This window comes from Myotis lucifugus, unplaced genomic scaffold (assembly GCF_000147115.1).
Source record: "Myotis lucifugus unplaced genomic scaffold, Myoluc2.0 scaffold_456, whole genome shotgun sequence".
Lineage (NCBI taxonomy): Eukaryota > Metazoa > Chordata > Mammalia > Chiroptera > Vespertilionidae > Myotis > Myotis lucifugus.
Genome location: NW_005871504.1, coordinates 437,384 through 459,307, shown reverse-complemented (window position 1 = coordinate 459,307; position 21,924 = coordinate 437,384). Strand labels below are relative to the sequence as shown.

Here is a 21,924-nt window from a genome sequence, read left to right as displayed (position 1 = left end):
AGGTCGCTGGAATGATTCTGCGGTGAAGGAGGTGTGTGGAAAGGGTTACCTGGATAAGATGTGGATGTCTTCACATTCCATCAGAACTGAGATTTTAGTTTTTATTGGAACTGCAGATTTTAAAGAGAATTATGTCCCTCTCAAGCAAGCAATGGACCAAAGACAGCAATGTGTCCCTTGATCATTCTGCTTCTGTGATTTCAGTTATTTCAAAGGGAGCACGTAAGAATACAAAGCCTTTCAAAATCTACCCGAAAGTAGCAGTGTGCTTTGACTGCATTGTTCTCGGGGCCAAGTGTTCTTTAAAGGACTTAGTATGACGTAAGAAACTCATAAATCTCATCAGAAGGAAGCACAAATAAGGAGCAAGGAGTAAGGGGGCAGGGGCTCAAGCCTGAAGACAAGAGCAATCAACGTTCTAACCATTCTCCCCTCTTTCTAATTCTACTTTGGAATTTTAAGGTTTTATGGTCTCTTTCCCTCATTTTATTGGGTGTTCCTCAGAGGGAGAAGGGGCCTCGTACTATGGTGTTAACCATGGGCCCGATGGTCCCAATTACAGCATGATCAACTATTATTATCTAGAACGAATAATTTTAAATAATTCTTTCCCTAACCAAACACAGGCAAGGCAGACCAGTGTCGTAATCTGTCCCACCCACCACAACCCTCAGTTTACCTAGGATGGGTGTGCATTTTCTCTCTTAATTAATACAGTGCCTGTATTAATGCACTATGCTTAGAGAGGATGCTCAAACGTACCCATGGATGAAAGACGCTTAGCTTAGACTTTATACCTGACAGACTAAGCCAGCTCTGCACCAAGCAAGGAAACTGATGCAGTTTCCAAAAGTCTTCTGAGACACCTCTGAAATGAAGAGAGGATCTCAACCCGACATAACGGATGTGCTGTATGACATTTACCTGTGTTCTTTAATCAGCCAAGCAGTTAATGGGAACCTACCACGTTTCAGGCAATGTGCAAATGCACCCGAAACATAGAGAAAAGCATCTAGACCCAAATGGGAGGGCATGTCTATAAAATCAAATACAGAACTCAAAAAGGAAAAGCAAATGTGACTACAGTTATACAATAAGGGAGCACAGAACAGGGTTCCTTTAAATTCAATAAAGACAGGGAAAATAATTATAACAGAGTGTGGTGCAGGAATTCTGTATGTGGTCTCTGAAGTCACACTAGCTAGGTATGAATTATCGTTTACCCTATCCTACATTCAAGGATAACAAAGGTTTCTAAAGCACAGGAGTGTTGTAGTGATTAAATGAGGTAATCCTCATGTAGCACAGTGAACGCACATTCTAGGTGCTCAATAAATGTTAGCTCTTCCTATTATTAATACTAACTAGTAAGACCTTTTCCTGGCAATAGTGGGCAATATGTGCCCCTCTAAATGGGTTTCCTTATAGCCCTTTGCAGGAAAGCAAACCTTTCAAAGTCTCGGCTCTCACAAATTTGCTGGGGCAAATGTTTAAATAGCTCATGTTTATTAGCAATTAAAATGTAAGAACTAAATCAAGAGGATATCAACATTATGTCCCATTTATCATCATGAAAGTATTTTAAAATCATAATAAACAATAATTCATGTGAATATACTCTATTAAATATCATGAATAAGTCTTTTATTAAAAAAAACTTTACTGAAACTTTACATGTGAAGGACCTACTAACACGTGATCACAGAATTATTCTCAGAATCTCTATCAGGTGAATAATATTAGACTTAGGGTTAAGATAGAAATAAAAATTCATCTTTGTAAGCATTTTGATCATCAAAGCATATAGCTTTCAAACGATATTTCTACTTGGTTAAAGATTTTTTTAAAACTGTGTTTCTTATGCTTGATGTGAAAGTTTATTTTAATGTAAAATATCTAAATTGCCCAATTCATAATGTTATTAATGTCAACTCTTTAATGCAACATACTTGACTAAATAGTTGTTAAATGCCACTATAAAACATTATAAAATCTCACTACCAATATATATGATGATATATTTCATCTGCAATATAAAATAATTATCTTTGTAATTAAGGAAATCATTTCGTTCTAGTGCTAGTTTATTCTAACATGTATTTACAGTATATAACTAACAAGTATTCTTTTTAATCAAATATATAATTATTAAAATATTTGAGAAATATAATTGGCATATTATAAATATATTTCCATCATGACTACAAAAACCTCAATAAGCGCACCTTAAAAAAGGCCTGTTTTAATTAGCATACAGTAACTCTCACCTTGAAATGAAATTAAATCCTTAGGAGAAATGACTAATTTGAAGCATAAGCTTATATTACCTAAATATAATTACTAAACCTCGCCAAGTAAAAATAATAAAGAAAACCCTAGAGAGATGATTTACCAAAAATAAAATGATTACATGTCTCCAAGTATTAATTCTCAGCCCTGATTACACAAGAGGACCACCTGGGGAGCTTTTATAAAACCATTAGCCTGGGTCCCATCCACAAAATGCTGATTCAATTCATTGGGAGTAGGGCCCAGACATCTGTGTTTTTCTTGTCAGTTTTGAAAGTCCACAGAACACTGCATCTGAGACTGATTAAAATTTATTTTTCTCTAGTCCATAAATGTTTATAGCAACTTTATTCATAATTGCTAAATATTTGAAACAACCCAGATGTGTTTCAACTAGTAAACGGGTAAACAAACTGTGTACACATATGTACAATGCAATGCTACTCAAGCAAAAAATCGATTGATTCGTGCAACAATATGGTTGAATCTTAAATGCATTTTGCTAAAAGAAAAAAGCTGGACCCGAAAGGCTACATACTAGGGTGGTATGAGGAATTTCTTAGGTGTAGAAACATAATTGTAGTGGTATACAAGTCTATGCATCTGTCAAAACCCAAAGAACTATACTCCACAAAGAAAGAATTAACTGCATATACATTTTTAAAAATCAACCAAGAAGTGGGGTGGGGGTTGAGAGGTGGGGGGAAGAGATGTTATGCAGACTGTGACAAATCGCTCTGCCTTACAAACGTACTGCATAACTAGACTGAAGGAGGTAGGGAAAGAGCTGTTCTAAGTAATTTTGGAAAATAGCATTTTGACTAAACATCACAAGGCAAAACATAGCCTATAGTAACAGCACCTTCTTGTTTGGAATGAAAAAGAAAAGTCATTAACAAAAAAAAATGTTTTGTCATTTCTATAACAAATATTTTGATTTGCTCTTTATCAATTAAATTGTGTGAGTACTTAATAATAAACAAGCTATTCTTAAAATCTAAAAGGTTTTGTAAAAATCTTGTACTGTTGTTACTTTAACCATTGTTTGCTGATTTTCTTTATTTTTTTTATTTTTTGAGGGGGTGGGAGAGAAAATGATGGGCAGTATGGGAATGACAGGCTTCCTGAAAGTGGGAAGGTGGATGGTGATTGCTTCATGGATCCAGAAAAAATAAACATATACGAAGCCAAGGGCCACATTATTTAAAATGCAGCAGTGGCAGAGGTAGTTCCAGCAGGAGACGATCAATTTATTTAATCGGATAGCTGATCATATGTATGTTATTCTACTGTATTAGGTCTTTCATGTTAATAAAATTTGAATATATAAAACTAATATTGATTTTTAGTGTGAAAAGTCTCAGAATAAATAAATAAATGCATTCTTAGAAACCTATGTGTGTGTGCGCTTTTCTTTCCATCTCTAAAACAGGATTTGAAAGAATTAAAAATTAAAGACTTAAAAAACTCTCACAACTGCATAGCTAAGAGTCCAGTGCCATAATTCCAGGCTCACACAAACATTTGGTTTGAACTCCGATTATCTGATTTGTTCCTGAACGGAGTCCCCATCTTATCCACCTAGAATCATCACCCAGTGCCACTGGATGGAAGAACTGTGGTGAAAATGCCTAAGGACTGACCTGTGAGGGCCACAGTGACTCAGTCACAGCCTTTGTATCAGTTAACCTATCAAAATACTACAGGCCATTGCATCCTGTTGAATTGCTATTGGCCAACGAAGGCTTGGCTCTATGTTTACAGCCTAAGTAAATATGGGTGGATCAGATAGGAACTGGGCCACAACCCTAACTTTTCCATTCATTTTGCTTTAGTAGAGGACTTTGGCGCCTGAATTACCACTGCCACAAAGAGCAATGATAGATTTTACATATTGTAACCAGAGCAATCCTAATAATACCCAAATACAATCATCTTCACCTTTTCCCTCTAATAGATTACCCTTTTCTTTTGCTACACTCCCTTTTTTTTCCTTTCTTTTCAGATACAAGTTACGCTCTCCTGGCCTCAGGGTCTTGGCACAAGCTGTTCTTGCTGCTTGTAGAAAACACGTCCCAACATCACTGGTAAACTTTTCTATATGGGATCTCAGTTCACTATTGTTTCCAGGAAACCTGACCTATGAACTAGGTCAATTCTCCCCATTGTAGGGTCTGTGCCAGGTCCTCTCATTTTAAGCCTTTGGTCCAGGTATTCCCCTTGCTTTTCCTCAAACGTGTCCAGCAAGCTCCTGCTCTAAGGTCTTTGAACTGACTATTCTCATTGCCTAGAATACTTTTCCCCATGAATAACTTCCCACCTCTTTCTTTTTTATTATTATTATTTTAAATTTTATTGGGGTGACATTAGTAAAATCTGCTTCAATGTCAGCTTCTCAACGAAGCTTACCTTGACCTGACCCCCAATTTCAAATTGAATCTGAATCAACCCCTGCACACATGCCCTACTCTGATCTTTTTCCCTATAACACTTATCACTTTTGAAAACACAATATACTATTTATAATTTGTACTCTTTAGGGTGTGTCGTATTCTATTTCATAATATCAAGCCCTTAGAATGTGACCTTTATGGTGCAAATTATTTATTTATTTACTTATTTATTTATTTATTTATTTTGGTTTTTGGTCAGTAATGTATTCCAAAAGCCTAGAATTAGGAGACTATCTCTGGAATAAATAAATTTCTTAAGTACCATATATGCAAAACATTTGGAAATGAAAGAAGGAGAGTGCCCAGATTTCAAGGACCCGAGCAACATCTGTGGATTAGAATAGGAGAGCCAAAAGACCTCAGAAGAAAATAGCCTTGTGTAAATTTAAGGCAAAGAACTAGAAGGCATTGGCTTCTAAGCACAGAGGAAGCAGCAAATCCTGCAGCTACATCTACCAATTATGAGGCCCTCATCATTGTCAGGTACCTCCGACACCTTATCCCAGGTATTCCTCAGAAAACAAGTGCAGGATAAGGTTTGTATCCCCATTTTACAGATAAGCAATCTGAGGTTAGACTGTAAGCTATAAGGACATAGTTCCTGCCTATCTCCACCTTGTTCACTCATATCCCCGGCACTCAGCCAAATGCTGACAAATCCTAGGGACAGACTATATATTAGCTAAATTAAAATACATGTGCTCTGAGAAGTTAATAAACTTACCCATTACCACCCCTCTAGTAGATAGCAAAAGACAGAACTGGAACCCACATCTATTTATTTAAAAGTCAATGCTCTTTCTACCACACCGTATTTCTTCTGAATAAAATTATAAGACATACATAAACCTACAAAAAAATTCAGCATACAAGTCAACTACATATCACAGTTATTTTTCAGGGCATTTCAATACAGCAGAGGGACATATATAAATCGATATTTCTGATGAGCATCACCCAAATAATGAAGCAACAACCATGCTGCATTTGAACTATTTAATACTGAGAACTGAAAGGTACATTCTAGAGTATATTCCATGAAAAGAGATAAAGCAAAAAAGTTTTAGCACCAAATCTTTAGCTTTCATACAATGAGAAAGCTATTCTCACACAACTACCTTATAAGCCCGACAAGGCCTTCGGAGTAAAATCCTGTGTTCACCCAGCTGCTCACACAGGCAGTGCCCTTCTGAGCGCCAGCCTTTGAAATGCTAATTCACTGGCTGAACAACTGTTCAACTGGTCTTTAGCCTTCAACATTCTGAGGCTTCCCCTTGGGTAGCCAGAGCAGCCTGGAGAGAAAAGGAGCTCCAGCGGCCAAGCTGACTTGACTCCAGCGGACAGAGAAACCAGATGGAGAGAGTGAGAGAGGGAGCCTTTGCCCCAGGCCTCAGGCCATGAGGGCCCTCCAAGGTCCTTAAACCTGGGATTGTGAGAACATAAAAAACTGGGAAGGGAAGGATAAATTATCATCCCAATTCACATTCACCAGAACTACCTATATAATTGCAGCTAGAGTACTTTAAATGTGTCATCCTGCTTTATGTTTTAGTGTGAGAGATAGCAGGTAATGGAATCCACTCTCTAATTCACTTTCCACAAACAGAATCAGCCGCAATGTTTGCTGCTGGTGCTTTGACATTTCTGCTATTGTCAAACCACAGAAAAGGGCTGCAAACTGCAGGGATTGGGAAATTTTCTTCAATTTTACAAATTTCTGTTGAGACTCTACACACAGAGGGTGAAAACGTGTGGTCCCAGAACAGACCCATCCCAAAGATGAGTTTCTATGGCCTCACTATTGTTACTGCTTAACAGTTTCTAATTCAAGCCAATGTGTCAAATTGCAAGATGTTTTCCACATAAATCTAGATTTCAAGGTTCTCTAAGAAATCCAGAAGATGCTGGACATGTGTTCCCAGTGGCAACACCAGGCTAGTGGTTGCTTCCCTCATGACAGACTTTTCTAAGAGTTGGACTGGCCCGCTTCAATGATGAATCTTACTTGACTGGTCAATGTGGGCATTGATTTTGCTACCACTGACTGTAATCAAAGCCTAGTAACAGACAAGGGGAAGGAGGCAGGATCTCAGATAAGTAAAGGCACTTGTCCTAGGCATGGAAATGCGAATGTCAGCTAACTACTAAAAGTAATGTATGGCACCTATGGAAACTGTTGGGAGAAACACAAAAACTATAATAAAGTGCATTAGGTGTGTGGGCAGAGGAGAGACGGGGTGTGGGAGAAATACACAAAGAAGTGTGCACACGCCTCTCTAGCTGTTCCCTCTATGGCTCATCCAGTCCTTACCAACTCAATCCATGACAAAACCCTGCACGTTTTTAATCCTCTTGAATAAATTTTGTATCTGGCACCTCCTTATCCTAGAAGCACAGCCACAATTCAGACATTGCTTAAGACCCTTATCCTGCTTGAGTTTACAGCAGTCTCTCAACTGGTCTCTCACCCTTGAATTCGTCCTTCAAACGACTGTCAGGGATCTGTTGAAAACGTAAGTTGGACCATATCACTTCCCAGTTTAAAAGCTGTCATTGTTTCCCCTATAAGTTGGTAACACTGGGCTGTGCTTGAGAATAAAATGAGAAATATTTTTTAAAGTATCCACGCTTGGTCCTTACATTTTGACAGAACTGGTCAGTGCGGGACACAGACACCTATATTTTATCCCCAAGTGATTCCCAAGTATCATCAGGTTGAGAATCACTGATCTACCAGATAAGCTCCAAACTCCTTAGCTTTGCCTTAATGCCTTCCAGTATGTTTTCTGCCTCCACCCTACCTATTAATATTCCCTCCAAATTCCAACAAGTTGCTACTGGCAATACCTTGCTCCTATGTCTACTATGGCATGCATTTGCCCCTGCTATTCTGAGAGCAGTGACGTATGCTCTGTCTTTTCTCCAAGTGCCTGAGGCATAGCGGGCACTATGTGAGAGTGGCCAAAGACCTCACAAAAGATGGACCTGGAAGAGGAGGTAAAACATGGACTAGCACTGCTGTGCAGTCAGAAGGGGGAAGGGACAACACTAGCCACGCTGGAACAAGAGAAAGCACTTCTTGAGCAAAACAGAATGGTGGTGAGCGTAAGTCATTTGTGAAAGCTTCTTTTAAGCTACAAAGCAGAGCCTAGTGGCCTGGGTAAACACGCCAAAGGGAAGTGAGCCAATTTATTCCCTGCTCAATGGTGGTGTCAGACCCATTTGTTAAACTGCAAACTCTCTAGAGAAAATAGATCCCAGAATGCGAGCAATTGTTTTATTACAATGATCATAATACCCTTCCTGTTTCCATCGCTCCCTGCACATCAGGACGATTAAAATGCAAAAAGAATTATGCATTTTGCGATTGCTAAATGATCTTTTTATATCCCTTTGCTGATGTCGTTTTGATTATTTCAGAAACAGTAGTTATTTCTCCACCGCGGTTTCTGCCGCTCACTTCACATGATTCACGCGGTGGGGCTCTCATTCTTTCCCTTGAGATCTTGCTCCACAGTTGAATAGGCTTAGCCATTAGTCATTTTCCTCCACATTCGGCCAAGATTTTTGTTTAATCTAATTAGTCCTACGTCTTCATACAACTCTCAACAACCTCATCCTTAGAAAAATATAGTCATACCCTTCATACGTTTTCAGAAACTTGTGCCTCCTCCCAGCTGCCAGGACAAACTGGCAGGAGTTGGCTGTTGAAATGTTCCCATGTGAGTCAGGGATTCCAACTGCAACCCATTGCAAGCCACCCCCTCTTCATGCCCCATGGAGAGTTTCCAATTTGCTGACATCTGGGATCACAAGTGGTACTTCTGAGCATTGCTACTGCATCAGCCGTGCTTTCTTGGTAGAGTTTTGTTTTGGCTTCATGAGCACTGGGATCTGATGTGATCAAATTCTCCATGACATTTCTGCTTTCGCCGGCCTTTAAGAAACCAATATCAGGCTTCGATACCCATGATTACAAATGTGTTTCCTTACAGACCCCGTTACAACATTCCCAGCAAATGTAACACGTCTCAGCACTTTTTTCCTCGATATTTAAGAAGTTTGTAGCTCCAAAGGTGAGGCTCGTGGTGCAACAAAAGCTCTCCCACAGCTGATACATTATTCATCTTTTAGGAATTTGCTGTCTGAAGTGGCACTAACAGCCAGTTCCTGAAGCACCCCCACAAGACATAAAGCACAGTAACCTGCGAGGCTTCTTCCGCACAAATTGTAAAGGTTAAACGCTATTAAACATCTCTGTTTATCAAGAGATGTGTTCCTTGAACTTACTTATGCTAATGAATCTGCTCCCGATAAACATTACTAACAAAGCAACGTGTTAAAAGAGGCTAATCAAACGCTTCTCCTTCCCTTAACTAATCTCTAGGTTAAAACAATGTCCTCTCCACTTTCTACTGTCTGGTGAGAGCTTGTGTCAGGTCAAAGGCAGGTGTCGTCAGCCATGAACCTTAGACCAAATGTGGCTCACGGCATGTGTTTGTAAATAAAGTTTTATTGGTACATCACTATTCCATATATCTATGTATTGTCTGTGGCTGCTCTCTTGCTAGAAAGGTAGTGTTGAGTAGGTGTGACAGAGATTACAAGGCCCACAAAGTTACAGTGTTTACTATGTGGTCCTTTACAAAAACACACATGCTGACCTCTGGTCAAGGGTCATTGCAAATGTGTCAAGGCTTCAGAATTTTAGCAATGGGTCGGGCTTTAACTGGTGTATATCAATGTGTTTATCTACTCAGAAGTGGACTGCCTTTAAATGCTATTACCTAGAACATCTTCTGTGTTACAATTACAAGGAGAAGTTAGAAGAAAGCAACTCCAGGTCCAAGGTTGCTCCTCAAGCTGGTAGGCACTTCATTTCGATGACTTTAATCACCATGTGCTTTAGTTATGTGTTGCTGCGCTTCAAACCAACTCAAAACTTGCTTAAGGCAGAGATTTCTCTGCGCAGAATTCTGCCATTCAGGCTTCAGGTGGGTGATTCTGCTCATCTCACTTGAGTCACTCACATGTCTTGTAGTCATCGGGAGGAGGCCGGAAAGCCAAGATGGCTTTGCTCACATAGCTGCCTCTGCAACTGACAGGGCTCCCATATATATGGGCTCTCTGGGCATTGCTTTCTGCCATGGGGTCCCTCCAGCAGGCTGGCTGGGCAGCCTTCTATGATGACTCAAGGTGCCCTGGAATGGAAATGGAGGCTCCCAGACTTCTAAACATTAGGCCCTGGGCTGGTGTAGCATTAGGCCCAGGGATGGTGTAGCATTAGGCCCAGGGCTGGTGTAGCATTAGGCCCAGGGCTGGTGTAGCATCACTTCTGAATCATTGTTTTGGTCAAAGCACACCAAGGGACCAGCCACATTCAAGGGGACAGGAATCTGACTTTACCTTGAGAGAAGCTGTAAAATATTTCAGCCATGGATTCCAATCCGCCGCATCATAAGCGTCATGATTACAGTGATAAAAATCCGAAGCCTGATGTTACTGTTGACAATTTAGAATCAAACTGACCGGTAAGAGCAACAAAGAAGCCTAATAAAAAATGAAAATTATTTTATAATGGAACACTGGTTGCAGAGAGAGGGAGTGTAAAATTTTCCAAGTCAATCATGTGTTCTTCTTTTTTTAATTGAAATGGGAAAGAAGCCTTTCTGAAAGTCATCCAATGCCCCTTAAACAGTACAGACACTGCGGGCATGATATAATCTTTTCTCCATGACTCTGACTCCTCATTCCGACCCTCAGTGAGGTTCCTAGACAACCACAGTGCCGATGCACCGCAGGGCCTGCTGGGGTGGCAGCATCACCTGGGCCTCTGTGCACATTTTGGCTGCTGTGCGTTTTTGTGCATCTTATCCCGGCTCTTTTTAACTGTTTTGTTGCCTCCCTGGACAGGAGTCAAGAGAGCTAAGTTCTAGGTTTTTCTCCATCCCCTAGGCATCTTTTTGCTCCAGGAAGGTCATCTGCTTTGACTGTAGATTTCCTTTGTCTGAAAAGTGGTGATGATAAAATGTATGCTCCTAGAATACACAGGAACAAATCAGATTACAGATACAAAGTGTTTAAATCACTATATAAGCAAGGGGGTGGTGTTAGTGCAGTCATTACTATGAGAGAAATCACATTTTATTGCTAAAATAAAGCAAAACTAATATATTAACAAATTAAATGTATATACTATACAATAAAGAGTTAAGATAACAATGGCTAACATTTATGTAGTACTTACTATGTATGGGGCATAGTTCTAAGCACCAAACACTGGTTAATATTCCACCTTCACTGCAACCCTACACCGACCATGCCATACTCCAGACCACAAAACTGCAACGTGAAGAAATGAGGCAGCCTGTCTCTGGTTTTACAGATATGGAACAGATCTATGAAGGTTCTTCCCCAATTTGCATTGCTGATTTCAAGAACCCGTGAAAGGTCTATTGTATTTCTGCCAAAATTCCCCCCTTCCAAGCCCCATAGAAGCTAAAGGTCAGTGTCTACCTCTCCTAACCTCTGCCCTAACATTCTGCTCGAGCTCACACACCATTAGTGGTTCTCAGCCAGAGGTGATTTTGCCCCCAGGGGGCATTTAGCAATGTCTGAAGACATTTTCGTTGTCACAGTTGGGGGCTAAGGTGCTTCTGGGTAGAAGTTTAAGAATGTTGCTGTGCATTCTAAGCACTCTCGCAACAGAGAACCGCGCAGCCCCACATGTCAATAGTGCAAAGCCTGAGAAACCCTGGGCTACACGGATGCCACAAACACAGCAGGGAGTACCGCACGTACGTTATATTACAAGTCTATCCTGTAGGCACTTTGTTTGTTCCATTTGTTGCTGCTCTCGGATACATATTGCTTAATTCCTTAATCTGAAAAACATCTCAATCGGTGAAAATGCTAGGCAGCGGATTTCTGCACACATCAAGCATTATCGTGTGTACAATGGGATGAAAACTAACCTTCCCTAAGGACCTGCCACGTATTAGACACATACAGGGTCTCATTTAAACATCACAGAATCCTGTGAGGCTGAGAGCATCTCCAAAGGGCCAGAAGAATTAGACACCTGTTGCAGGTAAGCAGAAGAGCCAGCATTTAAGCCAAATCTAGCTGATTAACATGTACTATCTTACAGAAAACACATGCAAGTTATGGTTTAATAATCCATATTTTACTTATTACCCTACATCCCCATTGGGCTTAAAACTAAGTCCAAATATGTTAAATCACATAAACAAAGTTTTTTTTCCCAAAATGGAAGAGGTTTACCAGGTAAGATTTGAATGCTGTCATCAACAGAGGAGATACAACCCAGGGATCACTGAGGGATCCTACTGCTATAATCTTGGCTAATGGAAGCATATAGAGAGCAGACCTGCTAACATTCCCTTCTTTCCTGCAGGTCTAAGTTGGCCAAGCCCCTCCAACTGAAACCCTACTTTTCATATACACCCTCCCTAGTTCTCAGCAGACATGCACACCGATGACGGGAAGTGTACACTTAATTACATGCTTCCAACATAAAACTTTCATTGGCTTTAACAGAAAAACAAAACTATCCAGAGCTAAAGAGCTAAAAGCACTTTTGCTTTTGTTAAAGGAAAGCTTTAGTGCCCAAAGTCTACCGTGGCTGGTATGAGGGAAATTTCAATTAAGCTGTTTAGACAATGAATCTATAACTTGCTCAGGAGATTGCATCTATCCTTCAATGCACTATCTGTGAAATATGTATTTTGTTCCAGTAACGGAAAGCAGTGCCCAATTCAAGTTTCACAGTAGATGTCTCAAGAACATACCTGTTCCTCTACATACTTGCCCAGCAATCCGAACTCCTTACAAGGCCTCAGGGTCACTCGGCCTGGCTGGTCCCATCCCTGCTCTCCTACCTGTCTCTTCTCACTGGCTTTGTTCCAGGCTCCTGGGCCTTACTTTGTCCTTTAAGCACACGAGGCTCCTTCTTCCCATAAGGCCTTTGCAAAGCACCATTCTGTCTTCCCAGGTGCTCTGACTCCCACTTTCTCATGGCTGATTCCCTCCCATTATTCAGCCTAAGTGTTCTGTCCCACTCAGCATTACCTTCCTGATATAAACGAAGGGGTGCCCTGTCTCCTCCCTTAGTCCCCTCCCTTACAGTCAGGGCACAACACTCTGTTTTATTATCTTTGCAGCATTTATAACCTCCAAAGTCACTCTGTTCATTTACCTTCTGTTCATAACCTTGTCTTGCTGAACCTCTCCTCCCTCTCCCTCCACCGGCAGCCCCACTTCAACTGAATGTAAATTCTGTGATAACAGGAATCTGGATCTGGCTTATTTGGGGCTCAGAGTAAATATTTACTGAATGAAATATTACTTTCAAATTAAATGTTGTGATGTAAATTTACTTTTAAAGTAAAAATATGGATATTAGAGGGATTTCTTTGTGTCATATGAAGGACCTTTTTAATGATAAAAAATTAAAGCAAATTTATTTTTCTCTTTCTCCTTTATAAGAATCTTAAACATTTAATAATAACAGCAAACAATTAAGAAAGAACTACTGTGTATTTACTTTTATAGATTTATTATGCTTTCTGTATTATTAACTCTAAAGCAGTGGTTCTCAACCTTCCTAATGCCGCGACCCTTTAATACAGTTCCTCATGTTGTGGTGACCCCCAACCATAAAATTATTTTCGTTGCTACTTCATAACTGTAATGTTCCTACTGTTATGAATCGTAATGTAAATATCTGATATGCAGGATGTATTTAGGCAACCCCTGTGAAAGGGTCGTTCGACCCCCAAAGGGGTCACGACCCACAGGTTGAGAATCACTGCTCTAAAGTAATGTACTGTGTGTTGTTTTTTTAAACTAAAGATTTAAGTATGTGTATATTTTAATATCACATTTAATGATGATTGTCACAATACTGTTGTGATATCATAAAACGTAGAGTGAATTTAAAACTTTTGTCCGAGGTCGAAACTTGAGACATCTTTTAAAGTAGGATATTGAACTTCACTCATAATTTTGAACTGATTCCGTACTCCACATTTTCTTTACAGATATTAATATAAATGTAAGTTTAAATAATATTACCTTAACTTACAAAGTGGGACCGTAAGAATGAGCAGTGTATAATTTTTTGGGGGGGAAACATAATGCCATGTCAAAAAAAACAACACACAAAACCAACAGATTACTTGTATGGTACTGTAATATTGAATAAGCATGAGGTACCTTTTTGACTCGGTTTTCTCTTTCATTCAAATTATAGTAATCTCTTGGTGGCTCAAGTTTTAGGAGGATGCCCCTTCACATAAGTCAACTAAAATGATTAAGTGTCAAAGCAGTCCAGTCTCCCTCCCCTCCTCTACTCTGGTCCCTTGTGCCCCCTCTTCCCCATAACTTCCAACAGATCTTAACAGATCTCATGGCCAATCTGGCTGGCCAGGGCTCCAAAGAATTTCTCTAACTTGCAGCCTCATTGATGTCTTTATAATGTAAATCTCTTTCTGTCACCCCTGCAGCTGTTCTTAGAATAAAAACCAAGATCTTGAACAAGTTCTATGAAGATCTAAGTACTTAATATACTTTAATGTCACATTTAATAACTGCAGTATGAAATGACTGTCTATCTACCTGTCCAGCCTGATTTGAAGTCTCTCTCCTCCTCACTCTCTGGGATCCAGGCACATCCATTCTTTCAGGCCCCAGCACACCCTGGGTTATCCCTGTCTGGGTAGATGAGTATGCTCTGTCTTGGGCTCTAATGGCTCTTTCACTTGATAACTTCTACTAGCTCAAAATTCATGGAGAGTCATGCATGTGATCCAATTTAAGAGAATTATATATACCTTTGGAGTTGTAAAAACTGGTCAAATCTGTAGTTTAGTTAATACTACTGTGCCAATGTTGATTTTCTGATTTTGATAATGTACTGTCATTATGTATTATTCTATTACTAGAGGCCTGATGCACAAAGATTCATGCAAGAATTGGCCTTCCTTCCCCTGGCTGCTAGCACCGCCTTTGCTCCGGCCCAGAGCCGCCTTTCTGCCTTCCCATGCTGCCCATGGTTGGGGTTGTGTGGACGCCTGCATCCCGCCCCCAGCCGCTAGGCACCTGTGTATGCAAATTAACCTGTCATCTTTATTGGGTTAATTTGCATACTCACTCCTGATTGGCTGGTGTGCATTGCAAAGGTACAGTCAATTTGCATCTTTCTCTTTTATTAGTGTAGATTGGGGAACACTAGGTGAAGGATTCATGAGAAATTCCTATAAACATTTTAAACTTCTTTTAAGTCTAAAATTATTTCAAAGTAAAAAAAAAAATCACTCAGGAAAACCTTTTATTACCCTTCTGAAAGATGAGTCACTTATCTCCCTATTGTCTGCCCTCATAACATGTACCATAGTTAGAAAGTACAAGACTTTGAGATTAAGGTCAAATACATGTCTATCCCACTTGAGTTTAAGTCTTTTAGGGGCAGGTTCACATTTACCTCATCATTTTATATCCAGTAGTTAACTCCAAACTTGGCACAAAATATGTGTGCAATAAACATATATGAAAGGGACTGTTAAACACATGAATGAGCCAATCAGTCAATGTCCTTTCGAAGCACGAATGTAATAAAGATATATATTTACATTTTTAAAGATACTGCTCAAATTATGAAGTTAATGGAATGATAACTGTCAACAGAGATCTAAACATGGATGCCTCTAATGTGGAAATGGTGCAAGCTAATGAGCAAAAAAGCATAATAGCCACCAACATTTAGTGAATAGTTAATCCTATTATGAAAAATGCTTCACAGGCAGTTTCTTTTTAAATGTAATCCTTATAATAACCATATCAAGTGCATGTTATTTTCAATCTGCGTTTTGCAGCTGAGAGGCACTTGAGAGTTTCAGCGTGCTCACGGTCAGAATAACTACATAGCACAGGCAGGATCTGAGTACCTGTTCTCCACCTCCTGAGTCTATATTCTTAAGGGCAACTTCCTGCCTGGAGAGAGAGTCTGAAAATACTGCTTGGGAGAGTTCTGAAACACTGAACGATGAATTCTGAAGAGTACAAACTGATATGAAACCACACTTCTTTAAACCTTTATATCTATATCATTTTGCACAAAGCTTTTCATGCAAGTGCACACACACACAGTAGCTAGGTGAATGAATAAATGAAGCAAAAGCAAACTGAAGAAAGAAAAGAGGAAAGACAAAATTATAGGTGAGGCGATTGGTTTCCACACAAGAATCTCTTTGATTCTTCATGTCAAGGCACCTGCTGTTTAGAAGTTTTCTGAATTAACTGAAGCAAAAGAATATGTGTAGGAAGGAGGAGGCTCCCAAACAAATGAAGGTAGTTTGAAATGAGTCCTGTGAATCATAGGTAACTGGGGAAAATGAGACACCAAGAATGTGAAGGAAAAGGAATGAGGGCATCATACAAAAGAGTAGTCAGTTACAGCCCGGCTATTAGCAATCACAATAAGTAATTCACAAATATTTTAGATACCGTTCCATCCTTCAAGCTTAGGGTCTCATCACAAACAGAGAGCAGAGATAACAAATATACTTCAGATTTTCATAAAAAGCACATCCCTCTACACTCAAAATGCTTTGAAGTATACACATTTGTTGATTCTGAAACATATTCTTAACCTTACTAGGTAGATACAGCTTTACTGGGTGTAATTAATATAGAAAACTCTGCAATGGGCCTAGGGCCGTGGTCAGCAAACTGAGGCTCGCGAGCCACATGTGGCTCTTTGGCCCCTTGAGTGTGGCTCTTCCTAAGCCTTAGGAGTACCCTAATAAAGTTAATAACAATGTACCTACCTATATAGTTTAAGTTTAAAAAATTTGGCTCTCAAAAGAAATTTCAATCGTTGTACTGTTGATATTTGGCTCTGTAGACTAATGAGTTTGCCGACCACTGGCCTAGGGGATCAATAAAACAACTGGAATATTTTCCTTGCTGCAGACAGCTGGATGCTGCTAATTTAGCTACTTTAAAGTTCTTTTTTACTAACTACGCCACCATCATCATTACCAACATCATCATCATCACCCACATTTTAAAGATAGGGAAACTGAGGCAGAGAGCATGATGTGTCATGTTCCAGATTACAAAATGGCAGCCAGAATTTAATACTATTTTGAATTCATAGGTCACTTTCTTAATGCTTAACCTATGCATCTCATTAGGAAATGCATAAAGGGAAAATGATTATCATACAGCATAGACATCAGTCTACTCTCCAATGCCAAAGAAATAAACACATTCCCTGGATATAGTGATATAACAACATATAGGGGGGAAACGAATTCCTTTCATACATGATGGAAATGCAATGAGTTCATAGGGATCAGAGGAAGGTTCCTTAACACTAAGGAAGGAAAATGAAGGAGTGTTCACCATTAGAGATTTTTTTAAATGACAAAAGTCAATAGAAAATGGATGAATGAGACCATTTGAGGAATTAAACTATCAAGAGTTATCTTTCTAATGATGATCCAGTAAACATGCAGGTCCAATTACAGTGGCCGAAGTATCAACTCAGGTCTAGAATGAAACAGTAAGTGGTAAGTGAGTTCACTGATGTGAAACCAGTTTGATGAAAAATGTTGCTAACAGTAGCTGCCTGTCTTGCATCTAGTTAAAATCGTACAGCAGTAGGACATCCCCCGAGGGGCCCCGGACTGTGAGAGGGCGCAGGCCAGGCTGAGGGACCCCAACCCCCACCCCCAGTGCATGAATGTCATGCACAGGGCCTCTAGTATTATATAATCTAAATTCATCTCGAATTACATGCCCATTATCGTTGAATTGGATAATGATCTAATAAGACCATGATCTAAACTAAAACACTGTTTGGCCTGGCATGAGGAAGAGCTGCTGCTAGTGCTCAAACAGAAGTCATACTTAGCTTTCTCTAGACTGTAGCTCTACCATGTGTGCATGCATTCAAGCAACAAGCAAAATCATTCCAAGCCTTCAAGGCAGAGGAATGCAAAGAAATAAGATCCATACACACATCCAGACTTAATAGTGGGGACCTGTAGGGCATTTTAAATTGGCAATGGCAAAGACTGTAATTTTCTGCTTAAGGGATATTACCACAATTTTTCCACCTGGGTTTGAACCAAGGCTTCTAGTTACTCTCCTACTTAATGCAACATCACACCTAACACTTTCCCATGGCGTTCCAGAGAGCAGATTACAATCCTGACTCACTGGCTCTTTGGAGTTAATCATTTCAAAAGGCAGTACATTGAACACATTAAATTAACATTGTAAACTAGAGGGGCTTCTTTCCATTCCCTAACGCTTTATAGTCTGCTTCTTCAAAAGGGGAAAAAAATTATTTCATAGTTCTCAAATTGCTCTGACAAACTACTGTTAAAATTTGAAATGTAACTCCCAATCACCTGTGAAAATACAAAACAAGTAAAAAGGAAAAACAAATATGGCTAAATGTGCTACTGAAGACATCAAGAAATAAACCAGTGACACAGGTAACAGAAGCCTGAGAAATATTATCTTTATGATGGTGAAGAAAACAATGTTTTCGTCAGTGCTACCTATATCTTGATTCTTTTTAGTGTTGTAAGAGAAGGTAATGGAACACTTTAATGGGTTACAATCTAAATCCTATTTTATCAATTGTTCTTTAAACATTCTTAGTGGCTAAAATGATCTCCATCTCTACCATGTGCTTTCCTGTACCATGCATATCCTCCAGTGGATTACTAAATGATGTTCTTCCTCCTTTGAAAATGTACAAAAGAAAAACTGGCTCATTTTTCCTGTTTCACCAGGAAGCTCAGACTCATTTAAACACGCTATTCAACAATGCCAAATGAATCTGATAAAGGAAACATATACTAAATCAAGGCTGAGAGGACAAGGGCAAACTAAACAAAATGAATTAGCAAAGGTCTTAAGACCCCTGTCCCCACACTTCAGTTGCAACAGCAAGAGTGAGAGAGAATGGATCATTTCCCAGGTTACATTTTGATGTTATGAAAGCTGGTATCACATGCATATATAACATGATACATATCCTCATTTAACTAAAAACTGCTAACCATGCCCTTGTTACTGCTTTTGTAAGACTCTACGGTTTAGGCAGTGTGATGACAGAGAAGGAGAAGTCAGGGGAGGAGCAGGAGATGGAGGAGGGGATGATCACCTATACTAGAATGTATTTTTTCAAACATTATTGTAAAAGTATGGATTCCTAAGCTCTTGACATAGGCCTGCCACTTCCCGCCACAGAATTAAACAAGAGAACAGGTACTCAGTAGAAGAACATCTTTACTTATCTGGAAGGATAACTTCTCAGATAAATAATTCTACCTAATAACAAAGAAAATCTCTAACTGCAATCTGATATTAAAGTGGGTTCCCAAGGTCTCCATAGGCTTTTGCCAAAAAGTAACAATTGTAAAACAACTCAATTTTTTCACTCTAGCCAAAACAGGAAAATAAAGCCATATGCCTGATTTCTTTAATAAACTAAATTTAGATTTCAACTTTAAAATCGGTTTTGACATAAAGGGCTTTAACATAACAAGAGCATCTTTCATTTGGGTCTTTTCCCAGTTAATTATTTGCTGGCATTGTATGAAAAATTCCTTGGCTTCACTCTAAACCAACACTCCCAAGTGCTAATTAGGAAACTATATACATTATTAACCAGAGAATGTTGTGTTTAAAACATGCGTGTTCCATATGTATCCTATTATTAACATGATTCTTTCACTCCTGGAAAGCTCTCTTTAGAAAACGGAGCTCCTATTTCAACAAAGAAATTGGCTGCTATTGAGGAAATTCTTGTCAAAATGCAATTAATAGGGGCCAACACGACACAGGATCCGTGCCTTCGAAACATCTTTACCATGAATCAAATCTAATCTCACTGACATAGTCAGTGGAGGGAAAAGCTAATGACTGCAGCTGATATACATTTTCATAGGACCAGGGGACCCCCAACCAGAACAGCCAACTCTCCTATGAGCTAAACCACTCCCGAGGAACCAGACAGGCTGTGCGTACAAGCCACAGACATGTCTGTTTCCAGTACTATCGCTTCCAAATGGCCACAGGACAGATGGGAAAAGAAACCAATGCGGACAAGGTAGACCGAATGATGCCCTAATTACGAAGGAGATATGATCTTCCCATTAATTGGCAAGCTAATTGACCACAAACAATCTCCGTCTCATGAACTGAGTCCAAGAACCCAAACTTTACTGTTTCTGCTCCACAGACTTCTCACACTTCCACGCCCTTCATCCCGCCACGAAGTTGTCAGTTCTGCTTGATTTGTTTGAATGCTGTACTCGACGACAGCTGTCGGAAACAGTACATGGGAACAGCTGCTACGACAGCTACAAGGGGCTGGGAGGTTTAATTGGGCTCACTGTGACACTGTGTGTTTCGCTAAACATAGAAATATCCACAAAACTAAAGAAGTTTCTGATGGGTCTGAACAATATTTACTTATTGGCAACACCAACTGGTTAACCCCAGTTTGCCTTATGTCATTGGCGTCATAGTATCTTTGCCACCCGACTGGTTAAGAGTATAAAAAAAAAAAGGACAAAACAGTAGGAGCAGTTAGATGCACAAAAAGAGAGGGCATTGAGAGAGCGAGAGGAAGTGGTAAGGAAGTCACGTCAATAATCTCTTTCAAAGGCTGGCTGGTGGCCAAGGAGAATCCCACAGTGTCTCAGGATTTACTTCCAAAGGAAACCCATTCAGAGGCCCTGAGCCCGGTGCCAACTGCAAACAAAACCACTCATTCTGGTCCAGCCCCCACGCGCAGGGGAGAATGGCTTACTCTCAGCATCCGCGCGGAGGAAGAAGGCGAGGAGCAGCAGCAGCGGCCTGGCTGCCCGCACCATCCTGTAGCCCGGCAGCAGCACGCGCTGGCAGCTCGGATTCACTGCCTCTGACACCGCGGCGACCGTGTCCGATCTGAAATTGCAGCTGGAACTCTTTCAGAGCCTGCGAGGGGACAGACAGAGACACGAGAGGGGAGAAAACACAAAGACAGCTTAGATTCCGCACTCTCTTCCCCTCCTGCCATCCCAGCCACCACTGAGACACACAACCCCCTGCTCATTCACAAGGAAGTGGGACCAGGATGCCTTTGTGTTAGGACGTACATAACTTGGTTTGTAAAATGGGCGGCCCTCGCTTCTCTTGTTCCCCTTTTCAGGCCATCCTAAAGCGAACCCCCTTGAGTTTCCCTCTCTGCGTGTGCCACCTTTGGGGCAACACTCTGTGAGAAGAAACTGTCACTTCTTGTGAAACAGTCTGTGAACACACAGTGGAAGGAAGCGCAGCACCGCTCTGAGAAAGAGTTAGGAAGCTCTGCCGCGCAGGATAACCAATCGTCTATCATTGGCAGAATAATGGGAGCTGCTTTCTTGGCACCAGGTGAAATGACAGGGCCAATTCAACTTCTCCAGCTAAACAGCAGAATTTAGAATTTTCCCCACTAGCACATTTGGCTTCTTCCCTGTAGACACATCGACTTTCAAGTCTAGTTTGGCTTCAGTAAGTCAAAACAATAGTTAGCGCGAGCCACTCTGATTTAATAGGACTTTTATATGCCTCCTGGGCAACGCTTCATTTTCTCAATCTTCTTTGTAAAATCAATAAAACACAAACTAGTTTTAGACAGCCTACTGTGTGCAAGGCATCAGAGATGCCGCCTGGCACAGTACTGAATGAGTCAAATTCTATCTTCTTGTGATTTCCACTTTAGTAGGGGGAATACGACAGATACAACAGATGACTAATGTAAGTGAACAAGTGATCAGTACCAGGAAGGAAAACCAAGTAATGCCATCAAAGATAGGATCAGGCCCTGGCCTGTGTGGCTTAGTGGTAGAGCGTCAGCCTGGGCACCAAAGGCTTTCAAGGTCGATTCCAGATCAAGGGCATGTAACTGGGTTGTAGGTTCGTTCCCCGGCCCCGGTTGGGGCGCAAGTGAGAGGCAACCAGTCAGTCAATCAATCTCTCTCTCTCTCTCTCTCTCTCTATCTCTCTCTCAAAATCAGTGGAAAAAATAACCTCGGGTGAGTATTACCAACAAGAAAAGAAAGGATCAGGAATGGCATCCTGGAAAAAGCAGTGTCTCAAACTGGACCTTGGA

At 40.3% G+C, this 21,924-nt stretch overlaps 1 protein-coding gene across 1 annotated transcript in view; it reads right to left on the bottom strand.

Annotated features, from left to right (window-relative positions):
* Positions 1 to 20,732, bottom strand: part of LOC102438469 (receptor-type tyrosine-protein phosphatase delta) — a gene marked incomplete at its 3' end in the record, with an annotated part of 280,712 nt that extends 259,980 nt beyond the window's left edge. The window contains exon 1 of the mRNA XM_023744373.1: positions 20,602 to 20,732. Within this exon, the coding sequence (XP_023600141.1) occupies positions 20,602 to 20,665 (64 nt within the window). The remainder of the gene's footprint in view (positions 1 to 20,601) is intronic.
* Between the last annotated feature and the right edge of the window lie 1,192 nt (positions 20,733 to 21,924).